Genomic DNA, 25,733 nt, shown 5'->3' with positions numbered 1-25,733 from the left:
TGGCCCTGCAGACACCCGATTTGGGACTTGGGCATCCAGAACTGTGAAGGAAGACCTCCCTGTTGTTTTAGCCACCCAGTTTGTGGTGAATTGTTCTGGCAGCCCTAGGACTTGTAAGATGTGAATAATTAGGGTATTGGACTTAGAACACCTGTCTGGGCCAAGGACAGAGATGATGAGTCAAGGAGTGTGCATTGTGGAGGCACACATGTACTCAGCTTCGAGCTTTTGTTTCCTTATTTGTAAAAAAGAGAACATCCCAATCCTGCTGGCCTGTGGGGAGGATAAAGAGATGGCGTGAAAGAGTAGGCCCAGTGGTGATAACCAAAATGATTGTAACCATGCATTGAGCATGGCATGCCTCGGTTAATTCAGTTCTCACAGCTGCCCTGGCTGGCTGGGTCTCTTAGTATCCTCATGTTACAGAGGAGGAAACTGAATCATGAGAGGTTAATTAAGACCACACAGCGAGTGAGAAGCAGAGCTGAGACTCAAACCCAGGCCACCTGACTTCAGAACATCCCCTACCTCCCATCCCTAAATCACCACCACCCTATATCATCCTGTGCTCAAAGTTGGTGCTCCTTGAAGCTGGTCCTCTAGTCTAGTTGGAACCCAGGACACAGTAATGCTCAATTCATAATAATATTTTAATCTTGTTTTTTCTCCTCTCCTCCTCCCTCAAGCCAGGCCTTTTGATTGGTGGAGAGGTGGATTGAAGGGTATGGCAGTTTACCAAAAATCTGACATCTAGTGAAGAACTCTGGGTCAGGAGATTCCCACAGATGACAAAGCAGTTGTGCAGGCTTTTGGGAGTGGGGCCTCTTCTGAGGTCCAAGCAGGCAGGAACTAACTTAGGGAGGTCTGTAATCACAGTCCTTGGGCAGGTGTACTGGGTCAGAGCTCCAGGTTATAGAAGGGAGACAGGTAGAGAGGAGGCAGCTTTCCAAACCACTGGCTGGGATGTAAGGAAAAAGACAAATGCAGGGTAGCAGCGCTGAGGGGCCAGGTGTGGAAGGAGTTAGCTGATGTAGGTGATGCGATGTTGGCCTTAGAATGGAACAAGAACATCCCCTCCCCTGGGTCTCTTTCTCTACCTAGGAAAGGCCTTAGAATATTGCATCCTTTGCAGGATTCCCCCTGGAAATGTGGGCTAAAGGAATCTCTTAGATGCACACAGAGATTTAGTTTTGAGAATGCTCATCACAGGCCTGTTTACAGTGGGGAAAAATAGAAAACAACCTAACTGTCTGGGGGTTGGTGAAGTGATTCATGATACAGGCACAGATAGAGAACTACGCAGCCTTTCACACTGCTGCTGGGGAAGAACATCTGAGGACGTGCAAAAACGCTTACGATATGTTATTAATTAAAAAAGAGCAGGTAGGGAAATGTGAGACCCTAACTTTATACAGTTTGATAAAAACCGGACCATTATTTTTTTTAATTTTATTTTTATTTTTTTTATTTATTGCTTAAAGTATTACAAAGGGTATTACATATGTGTCCATTTTATCCCCCCGCCCTAGACAGTCCCCTAGCCTCCCCTACCCCCCAGTGTCTTATGTCCATTGGTTATGCTTATATGCATGCATACAAGTCCTTTAGCTGATCTCTTACCCCCCTACCTCCTGCCCCCCAACCCTCCCTGGCCTTCCCGCTGCAGTTTGACAATCTGTTTGAGGCAGCTCTGCCTCTGTATCTATTATTGTTCAAAAGTTTATAATGGTCTCTATTATCCATGAATGAGTGAGATCATGTATTTTTCCTTCATTGACTGGCTTATTTCACTTAGCATAATGCTCTCCAGTTCCATCCATGACGTTGCAAATGGTAAGAGTTCCTTCCTTTTTAGAGCAGCATAGTATTCCATCGTGTAGATGTACCACAGTTTTCTAATCCATTCATCTACTGATGGGCACTTAGGCTGTTTCCAGATCTTAGCTATGGTGAATTGTGCTGCTATGAACATAGGGGTGCATATATCCTTTCTGATTGGTGTTTCTGGTTTCTTGGGATATATTCCTAGAAGTGGGATCACAGGGTCAAATGGGAGTTCGATTTTCAGTTTTTTAAGGAAACTCCATACTGTCTTCCATAGTGGCTGCACCAGTCTGCATTCCCACCAGCAGTGCACAAGTGTTCCTTTTTCTCCACATCCTCTCCAGCACTTGTCGTTTGTTGATTTGTTGATGATAGCCAGTCTGACAGGTGTGAGATGGTACCTCATTGTTGTTTTGATTTGCATCTCTCGGATGATTAGTGACTTGGAGCATGTTTTCATATGTCTCTTGGCTTTCTGAATGTCCTCTTTTGAAAGGTGTCTATTTAGGTCCTTTGCCCATTTTTTGATTGGATTGTTTATCTTCCTTTTGTTAAGTTGTATGAGTTCCCTATAAATTTTGGAGATTAGGCCCTTATCAGATATGACATTGGCAAATACGTTTTCCCACGCAGTGGGTTTTCTCGTTTTGTTGATGGTTTCTTTTGCTGTGCAGAGGCTTTTTATTTTGATGTAGTCCCATTTGTTCATTTTCTCTTTAGTTTCAAGTGCCCTAGGAGCTGTATCAGTGAAGAAATTGCTTCGGCATATGTCTGAGATTTTGTTGCCTTTGGATTCTTCTAGAATTTTTATGGTTTCCTGTCGTACATTTAAGTCCTTTATCCATTTTGAGTTTATTTTTGTGTATGGTGTAAGTTGGTGGTCTAGTTTCATTTTCTTGCATGTATCTGTCCAATTTTCCCATCACCATTTATTGAAGAGACAGTCTTGGCTCCATTGTATGTTCTTGCCTCCTTTGTCAAATATTAATTGAGCATATTGGTTCGGGCCGATTTCTGGGCTCTCTATTCTATTCCATTGATCTATATGCCTATTCTTGTGCCAGTACCAGGCAGTTTTGAGACAGTGGCTTTGTAATACAACTTGATATCTGGTATTGAGATCCCACCTACTTTGTTCTTTTTCAGGATTGCTGCAGCTATTCGGGGTCTTTTTTTATTCCAGATGAATTTTTGGAGAGTTTGTTCTAGATCTCTGAAGTATGCCATTGGTATTTTAATGGGAAGTGCGTTGAATTTATAGATTGCTTTGGGTAATATGGACATTTTAATGTTGTTGATTCTACCAATCCATGAACACGGTATGTTCTTCCATCTGTTTATGTCTTCCTCTATATCTTTTTTCAACGTCCTGTAGTTTTCTGAGTAGAGGTCTTTTACCTCTTTAGTTAAGTTTATTCCTAGGTAGCTTAATTTTTTGGGGGCGATGGTAAACGAGGTTGTTTTTATAATCTCTCTTTCTGAAAGTTCACTATTGGTGTATAGAAATGCCTCAGATTTCTTGGGGTTAATTTTGTATCCTGCTACATTGCCAAATTCATGTATTAAGTCTAGTAGCTTTTTGATGGAGTCTCTAGGGTTTTGTATGTATAATATCATGTCGTCTGCAAATAAGGACAGTTTTACTTCCTCTTTTCCAATTTGGATGCCTTTTATTTCTTCTTCTTGCCGAATTGCAATGGCTAACACTTCCAGTACTATGTTGAACAGGAGTGGTGAGAGGGGGCATCCCTGTCTTGTTCCTGTTCTTAGGGGAAATGGTGTTAGTTTTTGTCCAGTGAGTATGATGTTGGCTGTGGGCCTGTCATATATGGCTTTTATTATGTTGAGGTATGATCCTTCTACTCCCACCTTGCTGAGAGTTTTTATCAAAAATGGGTGTTGGATTTTGTCAAATGCTATTTCTGCATCAATTGATATGACCATGTGGTTTTTTTCTTTCAATTTGTTTATGTGATGTATCACGTTTATTGATTTGCGGATATTGTACCATCTTTGCATCCCTGGGATAAATCCTACTTGGTCATGGTGTATGATCTTTCTGATGTACTGCTGGATCCGATTTGCTAAGATTTTGTTGAGGATTTTGGCATCTATGTTCATGAGCGATATTGGCCTGTAATTCTCTTTCATTGTGTTGTCTTTACCTGGTTTTGGTATTAGGGTGATGCTGGCTTCATAGAATGAGCTTGGAAGTGTTCCTTCCTCTTTAATTTTTTGTAGTAGTCTGAGGAGGATAGGTTTTAGTTCTTCCTTGAATGTTTGGTAAAACTTCCCTGTGAAGCCGTCTGGTCCTGGGCTTTTGTTTGATGGAAGCTTTTTGATAACTGCTTCAATTTCTTCCATAGTTATTGGCCTATTGAGATTTTTAGATTCTTCCTGATTGAGTTTTGGAATGTTGTATTTTTCTAGGAATTTGTCCATTTCCTCCATGTTGTCTAGTTTGTTGGAGTAGAGCTGTCCATAGTATTTTTTAACAATCATTTGTATTTCTGTGGGGTCTGTTGTTATTTCGCCTCTATCGTTTCTGATTTTGTTTATTTGGGTCCTCTCTCTTTGCTTCTTGGTGAGTCTGGCTAGAGGTTTGTGAATTTTGTTTATCCTTTCAAAGAACCAGCTCTTGGTTTCATTGATTTTCTGTATTGTTTTTTTGGTCTCTATGTCATTTATTTCTGCTCTAATCTTTATTATCTCCTTCCTTCTGCTCACTCTGGGGTTTTCTTGTTGCTCTCTTTCTAATTCTTTGAGTTGTAGAGTTAGATGATTTACTACCATTTTTTCTTGAAAAACTGGACCTTTAAAATAGTGAATGTGTCTATATATATATAAAAGCCAAGCGATCAGAATGACCAGAATGACCGGTCACTATGATACACACTGTGGCTGGCCAACTGGCCCAATCAGGAGCAGAGCCGGCCGGCCATTCTCCATGGCCCCTCCCCCCCCGACTGTGCACAAATTCGTGCACTGGGCCTCTAGTATGTATATAATCCTATATAATAAAGAGCTAATATGCTAATTAGCCCAGGCGGTGGAACGACCTTCCGGAACTACCTTCTGGAACCACCTTCTATGACCAGTGGGTGGGGGGCGGGGCCACAGGGCTGTGAGGCAGCTGGACATCATCTCCATGGCAGAGACAACTATGATGCCAGAGGAGATCGAGCTGGAAATGGCGAAAATCCAGCGTCTCCGGGAAGTTTTGGTCCGACGGGAGGCAGCCGGGGCTGTGAAGGCCTACCCTTACACAGATTTCGTGCATCGGGGCTCTAGTTGTATATAGGTGTGTATGTGTATATATACATATATATGTAGTGTCTTTCTTTACATAGATGATAATGTGTATGTGGTAATATATATGGTTATATATATTTTAAATATCTTTTTAATATATAGCAATATATATAACTAACTATAAATATAAGACCAGATGACTGTCCATCAAAATGTGGTAGTGGTTCACTGGACATTGTGGTAGTGGATGACTTTTTACCTTGTTATTTTTTGCCTGTCTGTATTATCTGAGTTTTCTACAACAAACTTGTATTATTTTATATTACTCTTGCTTACATTACATAGTATTCCTGTAAGGTGATAATTAATGATATTACTATAAAATAATTATTATAAAACTTTCTTCTGTTTAAAGTTGAACTTGGTCTTGGGGGCTGGGACCTGGCAAAGTGGCCATGGTTTTGGGGGAGCAGAGACTCAGGAGCCGGGAACAGCCAGGGACTGTCAAGGCCACAGACACTATCGTGAGCAGGTTTTGGTGAGCCCACCTGAGCCTCCATGTGCCATCATAACAGCGTTCCCACTGAAAAATGTGTTTTTCCAGTTTCCAAAGGGCCTTCGGGAAAACACACACGTGCAGTCAAAGCTGAGATCCGAGTGCCTTTGGGTGTGTGAAGGTCACTGGGTCGAGTCTGGTCCCTGAAATGAGGGAATCCTTGCAAACCAGTGTACACTTGGGGCCTTGACCCCTGTGTTTCATGTCTCCCACACAGGTCAGCTGGACATCATCTCCATGGCAGAGACAACCATGATGCCAGAGGAGATCGAGCTGGAAATGGCGAAAATCCAGCGTCTCCGGGAAGTTTTGGTCCGACGGGAGTCAGAGCTCAGGTTTATGTGAGTGTCTGGGGAAGCAGCCGAGAAAAAGATGGGGGTTCAGGGGGAGGATACCTGAGAAGCTAACATTTACTGTTTATTACTGCATGCCAGGCACTGCAATAAAGGCATTAGGCACATTACAAAAAAACCCCAACTCTTTTGATTCTCACTACTGCCTAGAGAAGCAGGTATCATAATCTGGTGTTTTACACAAGACCCTGAAGTTGGATTGAATTCAGGACAGTCTGGCTCCAAAGCCTAAGCTCTTTCTATGTTACCATTGTGAGGAGATGTGGAAGGAGACAGATGGGGGTGGGGAGAGATAGGGGTGGGGGTGTGGTGGGGACCAGAGGTGGTGCCCTGTGCTGGGGTTGTTAAGAGCACACACTTTGGGTTCAGATAGGCCTGAGATTTTTAAAACAATGCTGGGTGAGATTGGGCAGGTTATTTAGCCTCTCTTCATTTGTAAATTGGGGGGAAATAATAATGCCTCTCTCCTGGGATCGTAGCAGCCTTAGTCACATAATTTGAAAATCTGTTGTCTATAGAGCACAGCATTCCTGAAGAATTACAGGTAGTCTTTTGAAAAAACTATAATTTTAAAAATTGAACTCTGAAGAGAAACAGTGAGTTTAAAAGCAAAACAAAAACAGACCGTTTAAGAGAAAAATTTCCTACACTGCCTGTCAGCTCCCAACACAAACTCCACTCAAAGAAGCAGCAACATGACACATTCCAGGCATGCGCTAAACTCCTCTCACCCATTCTGTCACCTGTTTCTCTCAATGCCATGAGGCTGGTTTTGGTTTTATCTCAGTTTGTGGATGAGGAGAGTGAGGCTCAGGCAAGTTAACTTGCTCAGGGCTTCCCAGCTAGTAAACGGGGGAGTTAGGATTGAGACCCAGCTCTTCCTGCTTTCAAAACCCATATTCTTACACTTACATTTTATGCCCTTCTTTCTCACCCCATGAAATGGACCACAGTATTAATAGTGGCCATTTATGTAGCTCTCTGTATGGGCCAGACCCTGTGCTAAATGCACATGCACAATTCCTTCTCATGGGAGCCCTTAGAGAAGTGGTTCTCAACCTTCCTAATGCCACGACCCTTTAATACAGTTCCTCATGTTGTGGTGACCCCCAACCTTAAAATTATTTTCATTGCTACTTCATAACTGTAATTTTGCTACTGTTATGAATCGTAACGTAAATATCTGATATGCAGGGTGTATTTTCATTGTTACAAACTGAACATAATTAAAGCATAGTGATTAATCACAAAAACAATATGTAATTATATATGTGTTTTCCGATGGTCTTAGGCGACCCCTGTGAAAGGGTCGTTCGACCCCTCAAAGGGTTGAGAACCGCTGCCTTAGAGGAAGGTTCTAGAACAGCCGTGGGCAAACTACTGCCCGCGGGCCGGATCTGGCCGTTTGAAATGAATAAAACTAAAAAAACAAAAGACCGTACCCTTTTATGTAATGATGTTTACTTTGAATTTATATTAGTTCACACAAACACTCCATCCATGCTTTTGTTCCGGCCCTCTGGTCCAGTTTAAGAACCCATTGTGGCCCTCGAGTCAAAAAGTTTGCCCACCCCTGTTCTAGAACATCTCCCACTTTACAGATAAGAAACATCCTCTCTTTCATCTGGTAATATGATAAACCAATACATGGGCATTTGGAAGCAATCCCTCCCTCCCCATGATTTTTTCCTCCCTAAAAGAATTTGGAGTATTGTCTGTGTGGGAGAAGTATCAACTCAGACCACATGTTCTATTAGGTCAGGTGGTTCCAATAACTGAGGTTGCCAAGGTTGGACATAATGGCTTTGCAATGCCTGGGGGTTAGCAAGTCGACATGAGTGACAGTAAGCTCTGTTTCTGAGTTTGGCGTGTAGGGGAAACCACTGAACTAAAAATACAGATTAGGGGCTCACCTGGATATCGGCAATTACTAAATTCAAATAATGGGTATAGTCACCCTGCATAAAAGACAGTGACAATCCAAGTATAGGATCTGGGGAATGCTGAAATTTCCGTGCTGCTCCTCCTTATGGATGAAGTTGGGTTAAGGGGGAAAGCCAGATCTCAAAGTTTTTGTGAAAAAATGTGGAGTAACTGAGAGTTCTGTGGCAACAAGAAGGTTTGGGATTATTATAGTCTATAAATAATACATATCATATACCACATACCAAAGAAGTGACCTATGTTAATAGTTTTGGTTTTTATTAATTCTGGTGGATATTTTATGACACTATTTCATTTATCCACACTAATAAAAGACAAACATGCAAATTGACCATACCTTCACTATGCCCTAAGCCATGCCCACCAGCCAATCAGAGCGACTATATGCAAATTAACCCAACCAAGATGGCGGCCGGCAGCCACGGAGCTGGAGCAAGCAGGAGGCTTGGTTGCTCCAGTGATGGAGGAAGCCAAGCTTCCCGCCTGCCACGGCTGGCTCTGAGCTCCACTCAAGGCAACAAAGTTTCAATTATAGAAGATAAATAAACCCCAGATACCTGCTTTCAGCCAGCCATGGCCACAGAGCTGGAGTGAGCAGGAGGCTTGGGTTGCCCCTGGCGATGGAGGAAGCCAAGCTTCCCTCCTGCCCTGGCTGGGTCTGAGCTCCACTCAAGGCTACAAAGTTTCAATTATAGAAGGTAAATAAATCCCAGAATTAAAAAAGAAAAAAGAAAAAAAGGAGAGGCTGGGAGCTTCCCTTGCTGGGGGGCTTGGCCAGCCTGAAAACAGCCCTCAGCCCCTCACCCAGACTGGCCAGGCACCCCAGCGGGACCCCCACTCTGATCCGGGACACCCTTCAGGGCAAACCAGCTGGCTCCCACCCATGCACCAGGCCTCTAGGCCTCTATCCTATATAATAAAAGGGTAATATGCAAATTGACCCTAACAGCAGAGCAACTGGGAATGACTGGTCACTATGACACACACTGACCACCAGGGAGCAGATGCTCAATGCAGGAGCTGTCCCCTGGTGGTCAGTGCACTCCCACAGAGGGAGCTCTGCTCAGCCACAAGCCAGGCTGATGGCTGCCAGCACAGCGGTGGTGGCGGGAGCCTCTCCCGCCTCCTTAGCAGCACTAAGGATGTCCAACTGCAGCTTAGGTCTGCTCCCTGCTGGTAAGTGGACATCCCCCAAGGGCTCCCAGGCTGCCAGAGGGATGTCTGACTGCCAGCTTGGTCCCGATCCCCCAGGGAGTGGGCCTAAGCCAGCAGGTGGACATCCTCCAAGGGGTCCCAGACTGCAAGAGGGCATAGGCCAGGCTGAGGGACCCCCCCAAGTGCACAAATTTTTGTGTACCGGGCCTCTAGTTAATATATAAACAGTCAGGATGTACTAACTCCCTCTTATAAATAATGATGAAATTAGTACCTGGGTCTTGCTTTTGCATCTGTTTTCTTTTTTTCTGTTTCCAATTTTTACTTTTTATGTTCTCAAAGAGTATAACATATATATATATATATGTATATATATGTATATATAGATGCATTTCTAAAACTATAATTAAACTACTGTTCTTATCTATAGATTGTTTCTAACATAAAAAAACACATCACTGGCACTTACAATACCCTCTCTGTGGTTTAAAAGGAAGGAAGACAGAGAACATGAATTTTGCTTTAAGGTACAGAAACCTGCAGGTGCTCAAGAGGGGTCAGAGATTGCTTTTGCTGCTGCAAGGAACAAAGGCTGTCTCTTTGCATTCACTGGCCTCTGCATCATGTGCATGTGTGTATGCACACGTGCGTGCATGCATTATTCCTAGCGTCTGGCACATGCCTGGCACATATCAAGTGCACAGAGACAGCAATAGGTAACCTGTAAGCTCGAGCTCTGGGCCAGCACTGCACTAAGCCCTTGACTTACGACCTTGCTGAATTTCCCATCGTGACTATGAGTCTAATCACTTAGGGATAAATGTCAACAGTAGACACTTGAATAAATCAAATTATCTAAAGGTTCAGGAGGATGTCAGTGTAGTCAGGATATAGAGCATGGCTTAGACATTCTCCAGGGGAGGGGCCCGCTTCCAGGCCCCTGGAGTCTTCCTAGCAGCCTGCAGACAACAGTGGATGATAATGACAGCACCCCCACACCCCTCAGGTCTAGCCTGGTACAGAATGTAGCCTTGCCTGGGGGTGCACTCATCTCATCAATCTCAGAGGTGCACGATGGATTCTAGGATGGCCAGGGTAGAGATCACAGCCTATTCAGACCTGGGCAAAAGCCTCATCTATCATCCTTGGCCTCCTGGGCTCACAGGCTGTGCATGGGCTATTCTTGAATTCAGTTTCCTGGCTTTCTCAGATCTAGGCCCTCACATTAGCTGGAGGTCTAATCACGTAGATGGGTCCTATTCTTGTTTCCATTTTAGAGAAGAGGGATTAGAGGTTAAAAATTTGCCTAAGATTGCATTAGCTAATGAGTAGCCAAGCTAGGATGCAGTCTGACTCCAGAGTATTTATTAAATGAGGGAATGTGGGGTGGAAGGAAGAAAGGAGGGAGGAAGAGAGGGAGGGAGGGAGGGAGGAAGGAAGGGAGTTCCGAATATATCTACCAAGGTAACTCCTTAAAGAGCATAAGCTCCATGAGGGCATGAATCTTATCCACCTTCCACATGTATGTCTTCCCAGCATCTTGAACAGTACCTGGCACTTATTAAACAATTAATATTTGTTGAATATGCAATAAATTTTTCTTTCACACTCCATTCTTACCCCAACAACTTCCCTTTACACACAGGCATGTGCGCGCGCGCACATGCACACACACACACGCACACACACAAGACTCTTGGCCTAGAGCAGCCGTGGGCAAACTACGGCCCGCAGGCTGGATCCGGCCCGTTTGAAATGAATAAAACTAAAAAAAAAAGACCGTACCCTTTTATGTAATGATGTTTACTTTGAATTTATATTAGTTCACACAAACACTCCATCCATGCTTTTGTTCCGGCCCTCCGGTCCAGCTTAAGAACCCATTGTGGCCCTCGAGTCAAAAAGTTTGCCCACCCCTGGCCTAGAGTAAGAGGGGAAATAGAATTTCAGACCGTACTAAGCATTTACTGGCTCAAGTGAGGACGCTCTGAGTGACAGGAATGTGACAGCCCTTGGCTAAAGCAATCCCAGTGACTGTAGCTGTAATAACAGGGATGAGATTGGCTTTGTCACACCTGCTCGGAAGTAATCAAGTTAATATCCATCAGCTCCTGTGGAGACTGTGTGAGTCAGACCGTATTTCATGGTTGAGAGTGTCTTCTCACTTTCATGGTCTCCTGCTTTGTCGACTCCTATAAGAACAGATCTAATGGCTGCTGCCCCAACACACCCAGCGTTTAACATTATTCTTCATGGGTTTCCCTTTTCTTGCCTTGCCCTTTCCCCTGGGACTCACAGCCTCATGGTTCTCTGTGTCCTCTCGCCAGAATTGTGGGGAAGTAGAAGAGGGGGATTTACTTATTTCCAGGGAGCTAGGATGAACTCATGAGAAGTGGACTTAGGGGTCATCCTGGCTCTCCCACGCCTGGGTCTTGACCTTGGGCACATGACAGAGTGCTAAGAACTGCTGTTTATCAAGGGCACACATGCTACATGCATTATGTGCGTTAGCTCACTTATTTTAGTTTATTGCATCGTCACAAGAACCCTGAGGGGGTGGGGTTCTATTCCTTCTACTTTATGGATGAGGAAGCTGAGATTAGAGAGGTAAAACAGCTGGTCTGAGGAACTGGGGTTTGAGTCCCAGGTATCTGTCCCAGAGGCAGAACCCTTTGCCCTAGTTTATTATCTTTATTCCCAACACAAGGACCCCTTTTCTGTTTGTCCAGCTCCCCTAGAATGCAAAAGCAAACTCCTGCTTGGGTGCCCACAATCCCACACCGTCCCACGATTTGTCATATTCCAGCATCTGGAATTAGGTGTAGCGTAGAGGAATCTCCAGAGTCTGGCTTTGGGCTTCTCCTACCCTTTCCCTGGAGATAAATGACTTGTTTGGAGCCTAAAATGATGAGATACAACTTGGAAAGTTACAGTTTGCTGTAGTGTCCTATTCCTATGGGGTTCTTAGGGACCGCAATAGTCAACATTTATTGAGCCCTTGCTACAGGCCCAACCCTGTGCTAAGCCCTTCCCACACATTATTACATAATGTACGGAAAGTGCTTACTAATGGGAGGACGAATCAGAAGCACCTCCAGCATACCTGCTTGCCCAGAGTGAGGCCCATGAAGTCAGGTTCAGAGAAGGGTTATGCGTGAAGGCGGTGGGTACATGTCCCTACTACGCACACACAGTGCTTCTTCTCTCGTTGCCTTCCCTTTGCTTGTCTTCTGGTTTCCAAGCTGCTAAGTGGCATTTAGAAGTGTCCCTCTTGAAGTGTGGCAATTTTATGAGCTTCATTTGAATGAGTCAATAAACCCCTCAGTAGCTCTGTAATAGGCACCAAATGTCCAGGAGATAAAGCTTGGCGCCTGCTTTGTTCCATCCTTGACACCCCCTTGCCCCCCACGCCCACTCCTGGTCCCTCCCGCTCCTGCCCCATCTCTGTGCCTCTCACCATCCTGTCCTTTGGAGGCTGTCAACAACCTCAGACTCATTTTCTCACCCCAGTTCCAGCACTGAATCACACCATTAGCTTTTCATAACTCCTCCTGCGGTTGCCCGCCTCAGCTCTCTGCATCCTCTGTACGTCCTGATCCTGCTATTTATCTGGGATTCTGATAATTAGGTATCTTCGGCCTCTGAACGGCGGTGGGTGGCGGTTATCTTCATTTTATACCCGCTTGCCAGATTTTCATAAAAGGGAGAGTGTGCGCTGCCTCTCCTCTTGCTGTGGGCAGGGGTGGCTTTTAATCAGCGAGAGTCAGAACTGCAGCAGGCAGGGGAGACAGGCAGGCAAAGGACAGATTTCAGGAGCACAGCCCTGAGTTCCAATATCTCCAGAGCCTGGGCTGGGACCTCAGTGAATTCATTTTATTAAAAAGTACCACGTGTGGTGAAGCGGTCAGGCCCTAGAACTGGCAGAGATTTAGGATGGGATAGTAGAAAGTGCCTGAGTTGTAAATAGCAGCTTTTCAAATACTTGCTATGCTGATCAGCGTCCTAAGTGTCTTCCACGCATTGAATCATTTAATACTCAGTACAACCCTCTAGGCAGACTACCCACCCTCATTTTATAGATGAGGAACCCGGGGCACAGGGAAGTCAAGTAATTTGCTCAGGGCTGCACAGGTTCCATTAAATGGCAGACAGTGCTATAACCCAGGTATTCTGGATCCGGAGTCCATGACCTCAAAGTCATGCTACAGGGTCTCTCAACTGGCTTTGAATATCACTTTTTACTTCTTACCAACTCTGTGGCCTGGAGCAAATCTTTTGCCCTGTTCCAATCTCAGTTTTACCCCTCCATATAATGGAACAATAATGTTTCTCTGGCAGCGTCATAACTAGGGATGAAAAGAGAGAGCACAAGAAAGTGGGTGGCTGATTCTAGGAAGTAAGCAAATCAAAATTCCCTTCCCTCTTTTAACTGTTAAAGCTGTGCTTTGAGGGAGAGTAGGGGACCAGGGCGGCTTAGTCATCTCCAGAGGAACCGCTCTTCTGCTGAGAAGCTGGGGAGTGGCTCTCAACCATCAAGTCCAGTTCTACCCTGCAGCCCTGACTTTATTATTATTTAAAAAATTATATACGCCTGCTATTTTCTTTTCCCTTTAATGATCTGATAATTCTGAAGTCTGTTAGGAAAAGCTTCAAGCTAGGGGCAAAATGAAGCATGTGCGTTTATGGGACTTGACACATCTCAGCCACATTCAGGAGGTCTGCGTCACACCAGTTGTACTCTGGGTTTTAAATAGCATCTCCTAAGAACAGGTCATTGTTGCCAGAACCACTGTGCTTAACAGGGCGGGGGAGGGGAGCGGGAAGAGATGCCTTTAATTGTAGAAAATCTAAAAGGAAATTTGTCTTGAACAAAATATACAAAAATATTTGAGGAGTTGGGGAGGAATGGGAGGGAGGAGGCCTCTGGGAAAGAGGGAAGGGATGGAGAGACTAGAGAGAAGAGAGAGGATGGATAATGTTCCAGGTTAGACCTCTGAATGGAAGGACCCTCCTGAATTTCTTTTTTCCCCCCAATCCTCACCCAAGAGTATATTTTTTAAAATACCTTTTTATTGATTTCAGAGAAAGGAAGGGAAAAAGAGAGGGAGATAGAAACATTGATGATGAGAGAACCATTGATTGGTTGCCTCCTGCATGCCCCACCCTGAGGATCGAGCCCACATTCTTGGCACGTGCTCTGACTGGGAATCATACTGTGACCTCCTGGTTTATGGGTCGAAGTTCAACCACTGAGCAAGGAGGATATGTTTTTTTAATTGATTTTAGAGAGAAAGGTGGGGGGGGGGGGAAGAGAAGCATTGATGTGAGAGAGAAACATCGGTCAGTTGCCCTCCGTATGAACCCTCTTTAATGTCTACACATACTGGGAGGTAGGGATGAGGTGGGGGTCTGGGCTGATCAAATGGAGAAAGACACGTTCCCCTGGACAAGCATCTGCTGTTACGAGTTGCCTTTTGAAGTCAGAACAAACTCCAGGAAAGGAAATTATTCTTTCTGGGAGCTCTGTCTTACCATAAATGTTTACATTCTCTTGGCTCCAAGGATCTCCTGAGACTCCTGGATTATGGTGAGCTGAGAGGGAAACCATCATATTAGCTCTATGTGATGGCTAATATTGTGTCAACTTGACTGGGTAAAGGTCAAAATATGTAAAACTAACAAATTGTGCAGGCATTCATATAGGGATGGTTAACTTTACAAATAAAAAGCATTAGCACAAATTCAGAGTAGGTCTTACCCTCGGGGGGAATGAGAAAAATACAAGGGAATAGGGCATACCAGGGTTTCTAATGGGCATATACAGGTTATTACTTAAGCAGGATGATGGGAACATAACTGCTTATTGTTTCATAAACTGTATATATGTACTTTATGCACATGCTTTAAACATGCACACATACACAAATACACATATACAGGTTGGGCAAAAGTAGGTTTGCAGTTGTTCATACAGAAAATAATACAAAAATTAATAAAGAATAACACAAGAATAAACTGTGTTTCTTGTACTTATGACTGTAAACCTACTTTTGCCCACTCCTGTATTTTTTCCAGTGTTTTTGTTGTGGTAAAACACATCCAACATAAAATGTAGCATCGGAACCAGTTTTAAGTGTATAGCTCATTGGTATTAAGAACATTCATAGTGTTGTGCACCCATCCAGAATAATCGGCCACCGCAAGTTCCTTCATTTAATCGCAACTGCAAAGTCACTTTTGCATGAATATAGTAACATATTCACAGGTTCCAGGGACTAGGACACAGATAACTTTGAGAGGCGTTGTTCAACTGACCACAGTCACAGAGATGGTCACTGCAAGGCTGAGCAGCACACTGCAGAGAACACACATGGCTTCATCTTACAGTGAGTTGTCATCATTCTTTGAAATCTCCCAAAGAAAAAGTAGAGGTGGGGGGAGGAAGAAAGAAGAGAGAAGGGAAGGGAAGGGAAGGGAAGGGAAGGGAAGGGAAGGGAAGGGAAGGGAAGGGAAGGGAAGGGAAGGGAGAATCTCAATAATGCATGTACAGTGGCTTGACTGCTTATTTCTGGACAATGCTGATTTGACTGGCAGCAGAGGTTGAGAAGTGCTTGTCCATATCACTTGATGGTCTCAACTGAGGGCTCAGCTTTTTGTTCTGTGCTTAGTCCAGAATCAGATAATGCCTGGCTGGGCCTCATTTCCACATTTCTTTTCAGATAAGAACCAGCTCTCTCTTAATATTTCTGGGACAGGATGTTCAAAGAGACATGGGAGGAAGGGAAAGACATGAATAATTTAGCAGAGATGCCATGGTATTTTGGGTCTACGTAAGCATGCTGGCCCCGGTCACTCATTAAGACAATATCCTGATTTACATCTTTCACTTTATTTAGTTGGCTGCTCCTCATTGAGTGATCGGTTACATAGATCTTTTCTCCTGGAATTCTGGCCCACTCTTGGTCAGAGTGTTCAGAACTGTCTTCAGTTCTCAAAAATCCTCAGGGGTTTTGAATCTGATAAGGTCAATCTAAGACACTCTGGTTGAGTTCCGCAAAGGAAGGGCCACCTGTTTTTTCATTACTAGATGTGCTAGTCTTTGACAGGGTTGCTTTCTGATAAAAAGAGAAACCTGCATGTGCTCCAGATTAGATTACACTTACATCTGAATTCTAGCTCTGCCATTTACTAGTACAGGCAGACTGTGCAATCTCAGACAAATACCTTCACCTCTCTGAGCCTCAGTTGCCTCATCTGTCAAATGGGAAATGCATCCAATATCTCAATGGGTGATTATGAGAAATAAAAGTGATCATGTATATTAAGCACCTTCCCAGTTCCTGACATAATGTAAGTGTTCATTAAATGCTAATTTCCTTCAGGAAGAAATTGCGTTTGGAAATTAACAAATGCATTGGTAAGAGCAGACATTGTGCCCAGGCTCTTGATATTTGGTAGTAGGTTATTTATTTTTGAAGAGGGGGCACAAGAGAAGGGAGGAGATTGGAGGGTGGAGTAAAGATCTCTTCCATGACAAGGATGTAAGACTGGGGAGGAAAAGGCTCAAAGGGCACCTGAGAGCTCTCTTGAAACATCTAAAGGATTGCCAAGTGGAAGAAGGAGTTTGTTCTTTTTATGTGGAACTAGAACCAATACACAGATACCATGGTGAATCAGATCCCTATCTCAGCATGAGAGAGGCCTTCCCAAATACTTAGAGCTATGAAAAGTTGAAATCTTGGGATGTAATGAATTTTCATACCTGTGAATATTCAAGCATTTATTTATTCCTTCAGTCATTCAACAAGCATCTATGGTAGAATTACCATAGATGTGCCAGCTCCAGGGAATGTAGCAATGAACAGTACAGATGAGTGCTCTGCCCCATTGGAGTCCAGGTGAGGAGACAAAAGCTGGATGACTCCTGTGTGATTGATGGAAGCTTTAGATGGGTGGTGAGGTAAGAGAGCAGGTGCTAAGATACTATGGTCAATTCTTAAGGTTATCATCATTAGTATCTAACATTTCTTGAACACTTGCATGTGCCAGGTACAGTGCTTAATTTAAAAAGATTTTTATTGATTTCAGAGAGAGGAAGGGAGAGGGAGCGAGTGATAGAAACATCAGTGATGAAAGAGAATCATTGATCAGCTGCCTCCAGCACACTCCACACTGGGGATTGGGCCTGCAACCTGGGTATGTGCCCCGACGGGGAACCAAACTGGGACCTCTTGGTTCATGGGTCGATGCTCAACCACTGAGCCACACTGACTAGGCCAATGCTCATTTTTTATATGAATCTCCTGATTTCAACTTCATAGCAACCTGATGAGGCAAATACTATTGTGAGCCACATTTGACAGATGAAGAAATTGGGTTTTACAGATGTTGAGAGTCTTACCCAAGATTACTCAGCTAAGAACTAGTAGATCTGGGATTCTAGCTTCAGCAGCTGACCCCAGGGCCTGGCTCTGGTATGTCCATCCAGTGCCAATCATTACTTCCCTACCCACTGCCCCTCCTTAGAGGTAGGGATTCCTACCTCTCTCATGCTCTTCCTCTGGGCCAGAGCTGATTGGTCTAGATTGGTTCAGTCTGGGCCAATCAGAGTCTGTCTTCTGGGTTATAGAGAGACTGGGCCAGTTAGGTGATGGGAGGTTTGTAAACCATGAGCAGAGAAAGCTGTCTTTGGAGGGAAGAAATAGCACAACTGCATCTGAGTATAAGATCTTCTCCAGACCCTTGGAGAGATGCCTCCCACCCTGGGGAAGGCACAGGGTGGGGAAATCCAAAATCCACCACGGAGATGTCTGTGAATTTCCACTAGGTTCATTCTCAGGTCTTCTCCGCTCCTACGCTTGGCTTCCTGGATTCTGTACCCCACTCCATGTGGGTATGAAACTCATATGCTTCACCAGTTTCCATAACAACAGAACAAAATAAAGCCCAATGCTAGTCCCACAGGTCATTTGAGGAGTCATAGATCTAAGGAGCACAGAAAGGGATCGCATTGAGCTCTTCACAGCAAACCATTTTAAAGTCCACATTTGACATTCATGGCTAACGAGGTCCTTTTTACCACACTGTACCAAGACAGTTCCTTTTTTCTTTGCCTTTTTCCACACACAAGGCCCAGTCTCGCCATCTTTCCTGCTCTTCTTCTTTATGTCAGTCAGTTATGTTACTTCATTCCAAGTAAGACAGATTCCGCTCCCTGTCTCATGCAGAGCAGTTTCGCCCACTTCTAGGAAGCCATGACACCAAAACATTCTTGAGTTCGCAGGAACATCCCCCAGGTGTTTGTCTAAGTATGATTCCAAGCAAAAACCATTTCTTCCCCAAGATAAATTTGGGTACCAGCTGTTAAGGTAATAACATTTACTTCCGTGTTCTTACACCTTTACTAAACTATCTTTTCATTAAGTGAGCTTGAGTAGATTTCTCTTCCTTTTAGTTTGTGCTGGGATGTTTTATCAAAAACTTAGCTAGGCTGAGAACTCTCTTTCCCAGAATCCCTATCCCTGCCTGGTCCAGGTTAAAGGTGGGCGATCTGGGAGGCAGAAGGGAAGCAGCAGTGTTTGCTCTTTAAGGGCCCCTGGTTAGATTGGAGGTAACCAGACCGAGAGGGCCTCAGAGGTTCCAGCTTGTCCCCACTCTCTTCCAGCTCCCATCCGGCTTGTCTTCCTGACCACCAGGTCTGATGGCCAACAGCCACCCCATATCTTCTAGAGACGGTTGGCAGACTAGGCACAGCCTCCCGTAGACCCGTCCCCCTCCTCCCCCTCTGTAGCCTCACCTCTGTAGCTGCGAGGCCTGACTTGTCAGGGCATCTTGTGGATGCCTCCTCTGCTCCTCCCACGATTGTGGGAGGTCTAATTCCTTGCCCCTATAACTCATGGTTCTGCCACCTTGATAGAGAGAGCCCTGGCTGACAGCAGCCAGAAACTGGGGGCAGTGAAACATCCACTTTTCACTAGGCTGCCAGTTCCCCCAAGACCACTGGTTCTTAATTTTGACTCTCCTGGAGTCAAGCCATCACACTGAAATCACCTTCAAAAGATAACACTGATGCCTAGGTCTTACTCCCCGAGTCTTATTTAATTGTTCTAGGGTGTGGCCTCGCCATTGGGAGTTTTTGAAACAGTTGGGGTGATCCCCCTAACCCCCACTGCATAGACATCCCCTAACCTCTTCTCTGGGTGAAGTAGAAGAATCCTGGTGTCCATCAGCTGCTTACAAATGACTCATCTTATTTTCTTAACATTTTTTGCCTTGATGAAAATGGGCTTCAGACTAAATGTATAAAAGCTGCCCTATGTTGGCCTGACTCCTTGCACAGCAATAGGTGCCTCTCCCTCCATTAGCTTAGGATTGTGATCAGAATCAGAATGAAATGTACGTCTCTGGTCTCCTGTGGTGTATAAGAATTCCGATGCCACCCTAGCCGGTTTGGCTCAGTGGATAGAGCGCCAGCCTGCGGACTCAAGGGTTCCAGGTTCGATTCTGGTCAAGGGCATGTACCTTGGTTGCGGGCACATACCCAGTGGGGAGTTGCAGGAGGCAGCTGATCGATGTTTCTCTCTCATTGATGTTTCTAACTCTCTATCCCTCTCTCTTCCTCTCTGTAAAAAATCAATAAAATATATTTTAAAAAAAGAAAAAAAAAAGAATTCCGATGCCATCTGTTGTCTTCATGATCACAGCCGTCCTCGAAATCCATTGCAAAAGCCTTTAGTTGAACCTGATGGTATATTTACCAATAAAATTATGATAAGCTTTCAGACAGCTTATAAACAGAATTGGAATTTATTCAGCAATGATTGCTTTCAATTCACTCCATTTCAACCTCTAAAAAACAACAACAGTCTCCTTTTTAATCTTTTACTTTTTAAAGCAATCAAGTGAGGAAGCCAAGAGTTGGGAGACACGGAATTTCTGAGCTTCTTCACTGAGGGGTTTTGGGATTAGAGTGTAATAATAAAGGTGGTTTCTAGAGCAGGATGTGCATAAATGTACTCCCAGCCCTATAACTGAATGACTGTGTAAACTCTAAGTCTCAGGCCCCTCATCTGTACAGCTGCTGTACTAACAGTTTACACTTTATAGAGTTGGAGTGAAGATTAAATGAAATAGCACAGGAAAATAACTTAGTATAGAGCTTAGCCCTTTATAAGTTCCCCCTACATATTAGCTGTGAGAATGCTTGGGTGTCTGCAACCTATGAAAGAGTTTTGAAGCTAGAGTTTGAGCCAAGACAGAAATTGTTCATTTACAGAATGAGATCTTGATTTCACTTTGAAAGCAACACTTTAGAAAATGCCTGAATAAACTGACATTTTGTTTTGGCATGAGGTTTCTCCAAATGAAGTTTGGTGAGTTGTTCCAAATCATGGAAAGGGAACTCTGGTTGTGGGTTCGATCCCTAATCAGGGCACATACAAGAATCAATCAATGAATGCATGCATAAATGGAACAACAAGCCTCTCTCTCTCTCTCTCTCTCTCTCTCTCTCTCTCTCTCTCTCTCTCCCTCCCTCCCTCCCTCCCTCCCTTCTCCCTCCCTCTCAAATCAATCAACCAATAAAATAAAAAAGAAAAGGGAACTCTGCACCCTCCTTCCACCTTGAATGTGTGATTATCTACTACTAGTCCATGTCTGCAAGTGCTCACACTGCCTCTTAGGGCCACCATAACTGTCCTTGAGCGGTTCTGGGGGGAACTCCATCTGCTCCTAGAACAGCTGAGAGTAGGTCTGCTTCAGTCCCTGTGAGCTCTGGTGATTAAATTCAGGGAGCCTTGCCCAGGGCATCATTATCTGCCTGGAGGAATCAGCCCTCTGACCATCTGTTGTCTGTCATCACTCTGTTTGGTTTTCCTTTTGGTTACACCGGCCATCTTGAGGAACTTTCATTCCTCTCTGCTTGCTGCCCTGACATAGTTAACCAGAAACACTGTCGAGGGATTCATGTTGTGGTTGAAAGGGGATTAGACTTGGAGATGGGACCTGGTTGATATCTTGGCTGTGTGACCTTATGAGATTCAGTTGGTCCTGTTTTTCCTGAACTGGGGTGCACCCTGGGATGATTTTAGGTAGTATTTGGGAAAACATTCATTAACTAATTTTTATGTCTTCTAAGGAAAAATATTGGTTTTCCATTTATGATGCTGTAAAAAGTTTTATATTAAAAATTTATATGAAAAGTGAGTCAATGTAAAGAAAAATAGTGAATAAGTAATAGTGGAGAGGGCATAAGATCTGGCAGATATTTCCATATGCAAATGACTAATGATGGGGAAACACTTACTTAGCCACAATGAGCAAGGGGCAGGTGACTGTCACCTCTGGTGGGTAGTGGGAGGTAGTCAGCATAGCCAGAGGCAGCACAAACAGTGATCCAGGTTCAGGGCTTTGCCTATTTAAGAGCTGGTGTCCCGGCCAAGGGGCTTGCCAGCTGGGTGACCTTGGGCAAATTGCTTAACTTCTCTGAAACTCTTTTGTGTAGTGTTTTCTAACACCACCATCAGATGACAAAACTAAAACAATGTAGTAACAAGTTTGATGTCCTTTATCCCAGGGAAAACAATCCATGGATTGGGGTAGTACAGTGTTTCACAGTTAGTGGAGCACTCTTCCTCCGGGGTCTCGGGAAGAGTGAGTTTTACAGAGTGTTAGAAGAGGCAACATGGAAACAGGGCATGATCAGCTAGGACAGGGGTCCTCATACTTTTTAAACAGGGGGCCAGTTCACTGTCCCTCAGACTGTTGGAGGGCCGGACTATAGTTTAAAAAAAAACTATGAACAAATTCCTATGCACACTGCACATATCTTATTTTGAAGTAAAAAAACAAAACGGGAACAAATACAATATTTGTATTTGCATGGGGCCTGCGGGCCGTAGTTTGAGGACCCCTTGGCTAGGAGGTTGGGGATCTCCTTCTAAGACTAGCAGATCCTATTTTCTCGGATGAACTAAGCTAGCCAAAGCTGAGTTAGAGGATTGTGATTGGTGTATGTTAGGTTTTCTCGACAGGTGTTTCCTGTAAGTACAGGCTGACTGAGGTTTAGATCCGTGACATGGGCCAGGTTACTGGGGTGGCCCCCATTTGGTGTGTTCCAATATACAAATGAACTTTATCACTCCTTCTGACACCAGACGTGGTTTTCTTCTGACACTAAATACGTGTTGCTTTTCCACACCAATGCTCTGATTCATGACACCAACTGGATAGCCAATAATTCAATTCAATTCTGACACTATCTACTTGGAGTTAGGGTCTGATCTTGCAAGTTTCAGGGCTCACTCCCACAAAACTGCCTTCAATTCAGATGCCAATTTCAAGTTCTGGGCCACCCCCACTTCTGTCTAGCCAACTACAAATTCATGGGTTTCCATAATTTTAGTTTTTGTTCAGTAGAAAAGCTAGCCCTATGGTTTTATTGCCCTTGGGGCTGTTAACCAGTTTTCTACCTAACCTGCCCTATAGATTGTAGAATTAAGTGAGATAGTACTAGGCCCAGTGCTCAAATGAATGCTTTTGTTGGTATCAGCATGGGAGAGAGAAATGGATGTGGGGGCAGGGAGGGAAGGTTTGGGAGAGGAGACATCCCACTGGCAGGAACTCAGCAGGTAGTGGAGAATGGAAGGCACAGAAGGGCCCAAATGCTGAGAGAGCTCAGAATAGAAACTGTATTGAGAGTAGCATGCCAAGCAGGATCACTTGAATTGCAATGTTTAATTGGATTTCTCTGGGGGGTGACTCACTGCCTTTGATTGATACTATTGCCCTTGTGGGGCCTCTATCATAGGATCTGAAAATTTTCCACATGCACTTGTAGTCATGAGGCCTTGCTTCAATAAAAATCCAGGACTGTGTGTACTCCTCCTTGCCCGCCTGCCAGCTTGTCTTCCTTTCTTCATCACTTGCTTACTGCCATGTGTCAGGCATGGATGACAGCTCAAACCACAGAGGGAAGAGTCAAAGTCCCTTAAAGGGTACACAGTCTATTTAGGGAGAGACACAAGTGCCTAGATGATTGTCAGCAGGCTGAGCTGTGGGATGGCCCCGGGGGCTGGGGCAGCATGAAGGCAGAGGAGCTGATCCAGGCTGGGAGCAGCTGGAAGGCTCCAGAGTGGGTGCTGAGGCTGTCTTGAAAGATGCAGAGGAGACAGAGATGTCCTGGGGTGGGAAAGGGAGTTGAAGGGAGCCAAGGCTTGAAGGATGCAGGTCAGGATTCACACAAGCATGCAGATGGGCTGCTAGCTCAAAGGTGAGCTCTGTGGCTAGAGATGAGGCCGACAAGACCAGGGCAAGGAGTGGCTTCTGTTGGGGCTGTCGTAACCCAAGACTGGCTGTGTTTGCCTCTGAGGAAAGGGTAGGAAATAGGCTCTGTGATCCATCTCCAGCACAGTCAACTTCGAATGGAAACGGTTACGAAATTTCCCCAGGGCAAACAGAATGTAGGGAGGAGGGAAGAGGATATAAGAACAAGGAACTGTGGGTATGAGCCAGCATCATGGTGGAAACCCCCAAGGTGCCGGTCTCAAGTTGACAGGGGGAGGGGGAGGCAACTAGAAAAGGCCTCAGCCCACTGCCCAATAGGTGACAATAAAGCCTAGGTGACCAATGAGGAAACAGGTGATCCCATCGTACTCAGCCAATGAGGAACCGGAGGAGGGACGGGGTAAATAGGCCGTGCTCAGGGGCAGACACTCCTTCTTGAGAACATATTACAAGTCTCGTTTTCGCCGTACTGCTGTCTCCGAGTCTGTAATTTGAATTCGGACAGGTGGATATTTCTCACAAAAGGGGTGGCCCATGGTAATTTAAAACAGAAAACTTTAGCCCTAACTGGTTTGGCTCAGTGGACAGAGCGTCAGCCTGCAGACTGAAGGGTCCCAGGTTCGATTCCGGTCAAGGTCATGTACCTTGGTTGCGGACACATCCCCAGTAGGATGTGCAGGAGGCAGCTCATTGATATTTCTAATTCTCTATCCCTCTCCCTTCCTCGCTGTAAAAAATCAATAAAATATATTAAAAACAAAACAAAAACTTTAAAAAATTATCCAGGTAATACATGCATATTTTAAAATTTTAAACACAGAGAGCAAGTGAAGGTAATAAAAATTTCTTCACAATAATCACTGTAACACTTTGAATGGAGTCTTGCTATCTTTTTTTTTCTATGTATATGTACTTTGCAAAATTGGATCAATATTTCTTAACCAGTTTTTAAAAATATCAATAACATCTCTTCTGCATATCATTTTAATGTGAAATTCCATTATGCATACATACCATAATTTATTTAAGCAATCCCCTTCTATTGTTGAACATTTAGGTCGCTTCCAGCTTTTTGCTATTGCAAGCTCGGCTATATTGCACATAATCATAGCTAAATCTTTATGGTACCCTAATTATCTCCTTAGGATGAGATCCTAGAAATGGGAATCACTAAAGAGTTTAAATGTTTTCAAACCCCTCGACATATGTTTCCAAATTGTCTCCAATTTTCTACTCCCATCACTTCGCTGGCCATTTTTGTTAATTCTCCTTGGGACTTTTCATTGCTGTTTTCTCAAACCCCCACATCTCTAGAAACTCATGGACAGAGGGCTCTCCAGTGGAAATGGAGAGGAATAAGGTAGGAGATTGGCCATTATTCTGACCACTCTGGCCTGTAGACTTCCCTCCTCCCCAAGCACAAAATCGGCCGCCTGGGCTAATGCCAGTTTAGAAAAGGAGGCTGATTTTTAAAGTCTGGCCTCCCTTTGGCCTCCCTCACCTGATAGGCTTGCCAGGGAAAAACAAAGGACACCCAGTTAGATCTGCATTTCAGGTAAACAGTGGATCATTTTTCAGTGTAAGTATGTTCCAAATATTGCATGGGGGCCTCCTTATACTGAAAACGACTTGACATTTATCTGAAATCCAAATCTAACTGGGCACCCTGTGTTATGATTTGCCAAATCTGGCGACCCTAGCGCCTTAGTGTCTTACCTCACCCAGTCTGTGTTGGCTGTATTTTCTCAATTTTATGTTACTCTCAATTATATTTTCTACATTTCTCAATTGTCTTTTGAGAAAATATTGAAAGCTGGCCAGCAAGAACTTTAATAGTTGTTGAGTTTTTCCTTGTATAGTTGGAAAATTATGTATGTAACCAATGCACTTTATTGGATATTCCTTTTGTTTCCCCTCCCATCCCCTCTCCTCCCTGTCTTCCCCCTCTCCCTCCTCCTCTTTCCCTCCTCCTTTTTCTTTCTCCCAGTGGTCCCCTCTCTCTCACCTGTTTAGAGCCTAATCTTTGCCCACATCTTTAATTCTTTTCCGGTCACTCAGCCCAGGGCCTCAGGGCTAGGTTTAGGGAAACCCAGGGCCAGACCCTCTCTCTCCTTCAGAGCTTGCTGAGCCATCCAATGGGATAACTTATATGTCTCAGTGTAGGCACCATCGTGGCAAGCGATTGGGGGATAAAAGTAGAAACGAAGACATGAAGTCACAGAATTTAATATCTCCTTCAGTGAAGCGAAGGGTGTGAAGGACAAATGCTGTTGTGGAAACTCCAGATTGCATCAGCAGGAAATCTGTTGGCCAACTTTATATGCACTGGGCACAGTCCAGCCAACTCCCAGCTGGAACCCAGAGAA

The 25,733-nt window shown here is 44.4% G+C and overlaps 1 protein-coding gene across 1 annotated transcript in view; it reads left to right on the top strand.

Annotated features, from left to right (window-relative positions):
• BMERB1 (bMERB domain containing 1) overlaps nucleotides 1-25,733 on the top strand; it is a 102,409-nt gene that overhangs the window by 55,320 nt on the left and 21,356 nt on the right. The window contains exon 2 of the mRNA XM_081088933.1: nucleotides 5,850-5,973. Coding sequence (XP_080945059.1) covers nucleotides 5,850-5,973 — 124 coding nt within the window. The remainder of the gene's footprint in view (nucleotides 1-5,849; nucleotides 5,974-25,733) is intronic.

The sequence above is a fragment of the Myotis nattereri genome (assembly GCF_964212035.1).
Source record: "Myotis nattereri genome assembly, chromosome: 4".
Taxonomy (NCBI): Eukaryota; Metazoa; Chordata; class Mammalia; order Chiroptera; family Vespertilionidae; genus Myotis; species Myotis nattereri.
The sequence above is the reverse complement of the archived record's forward strand: the minus strand, read 5'-3'. Positions and strand labels throughout refer to the sequence as shown.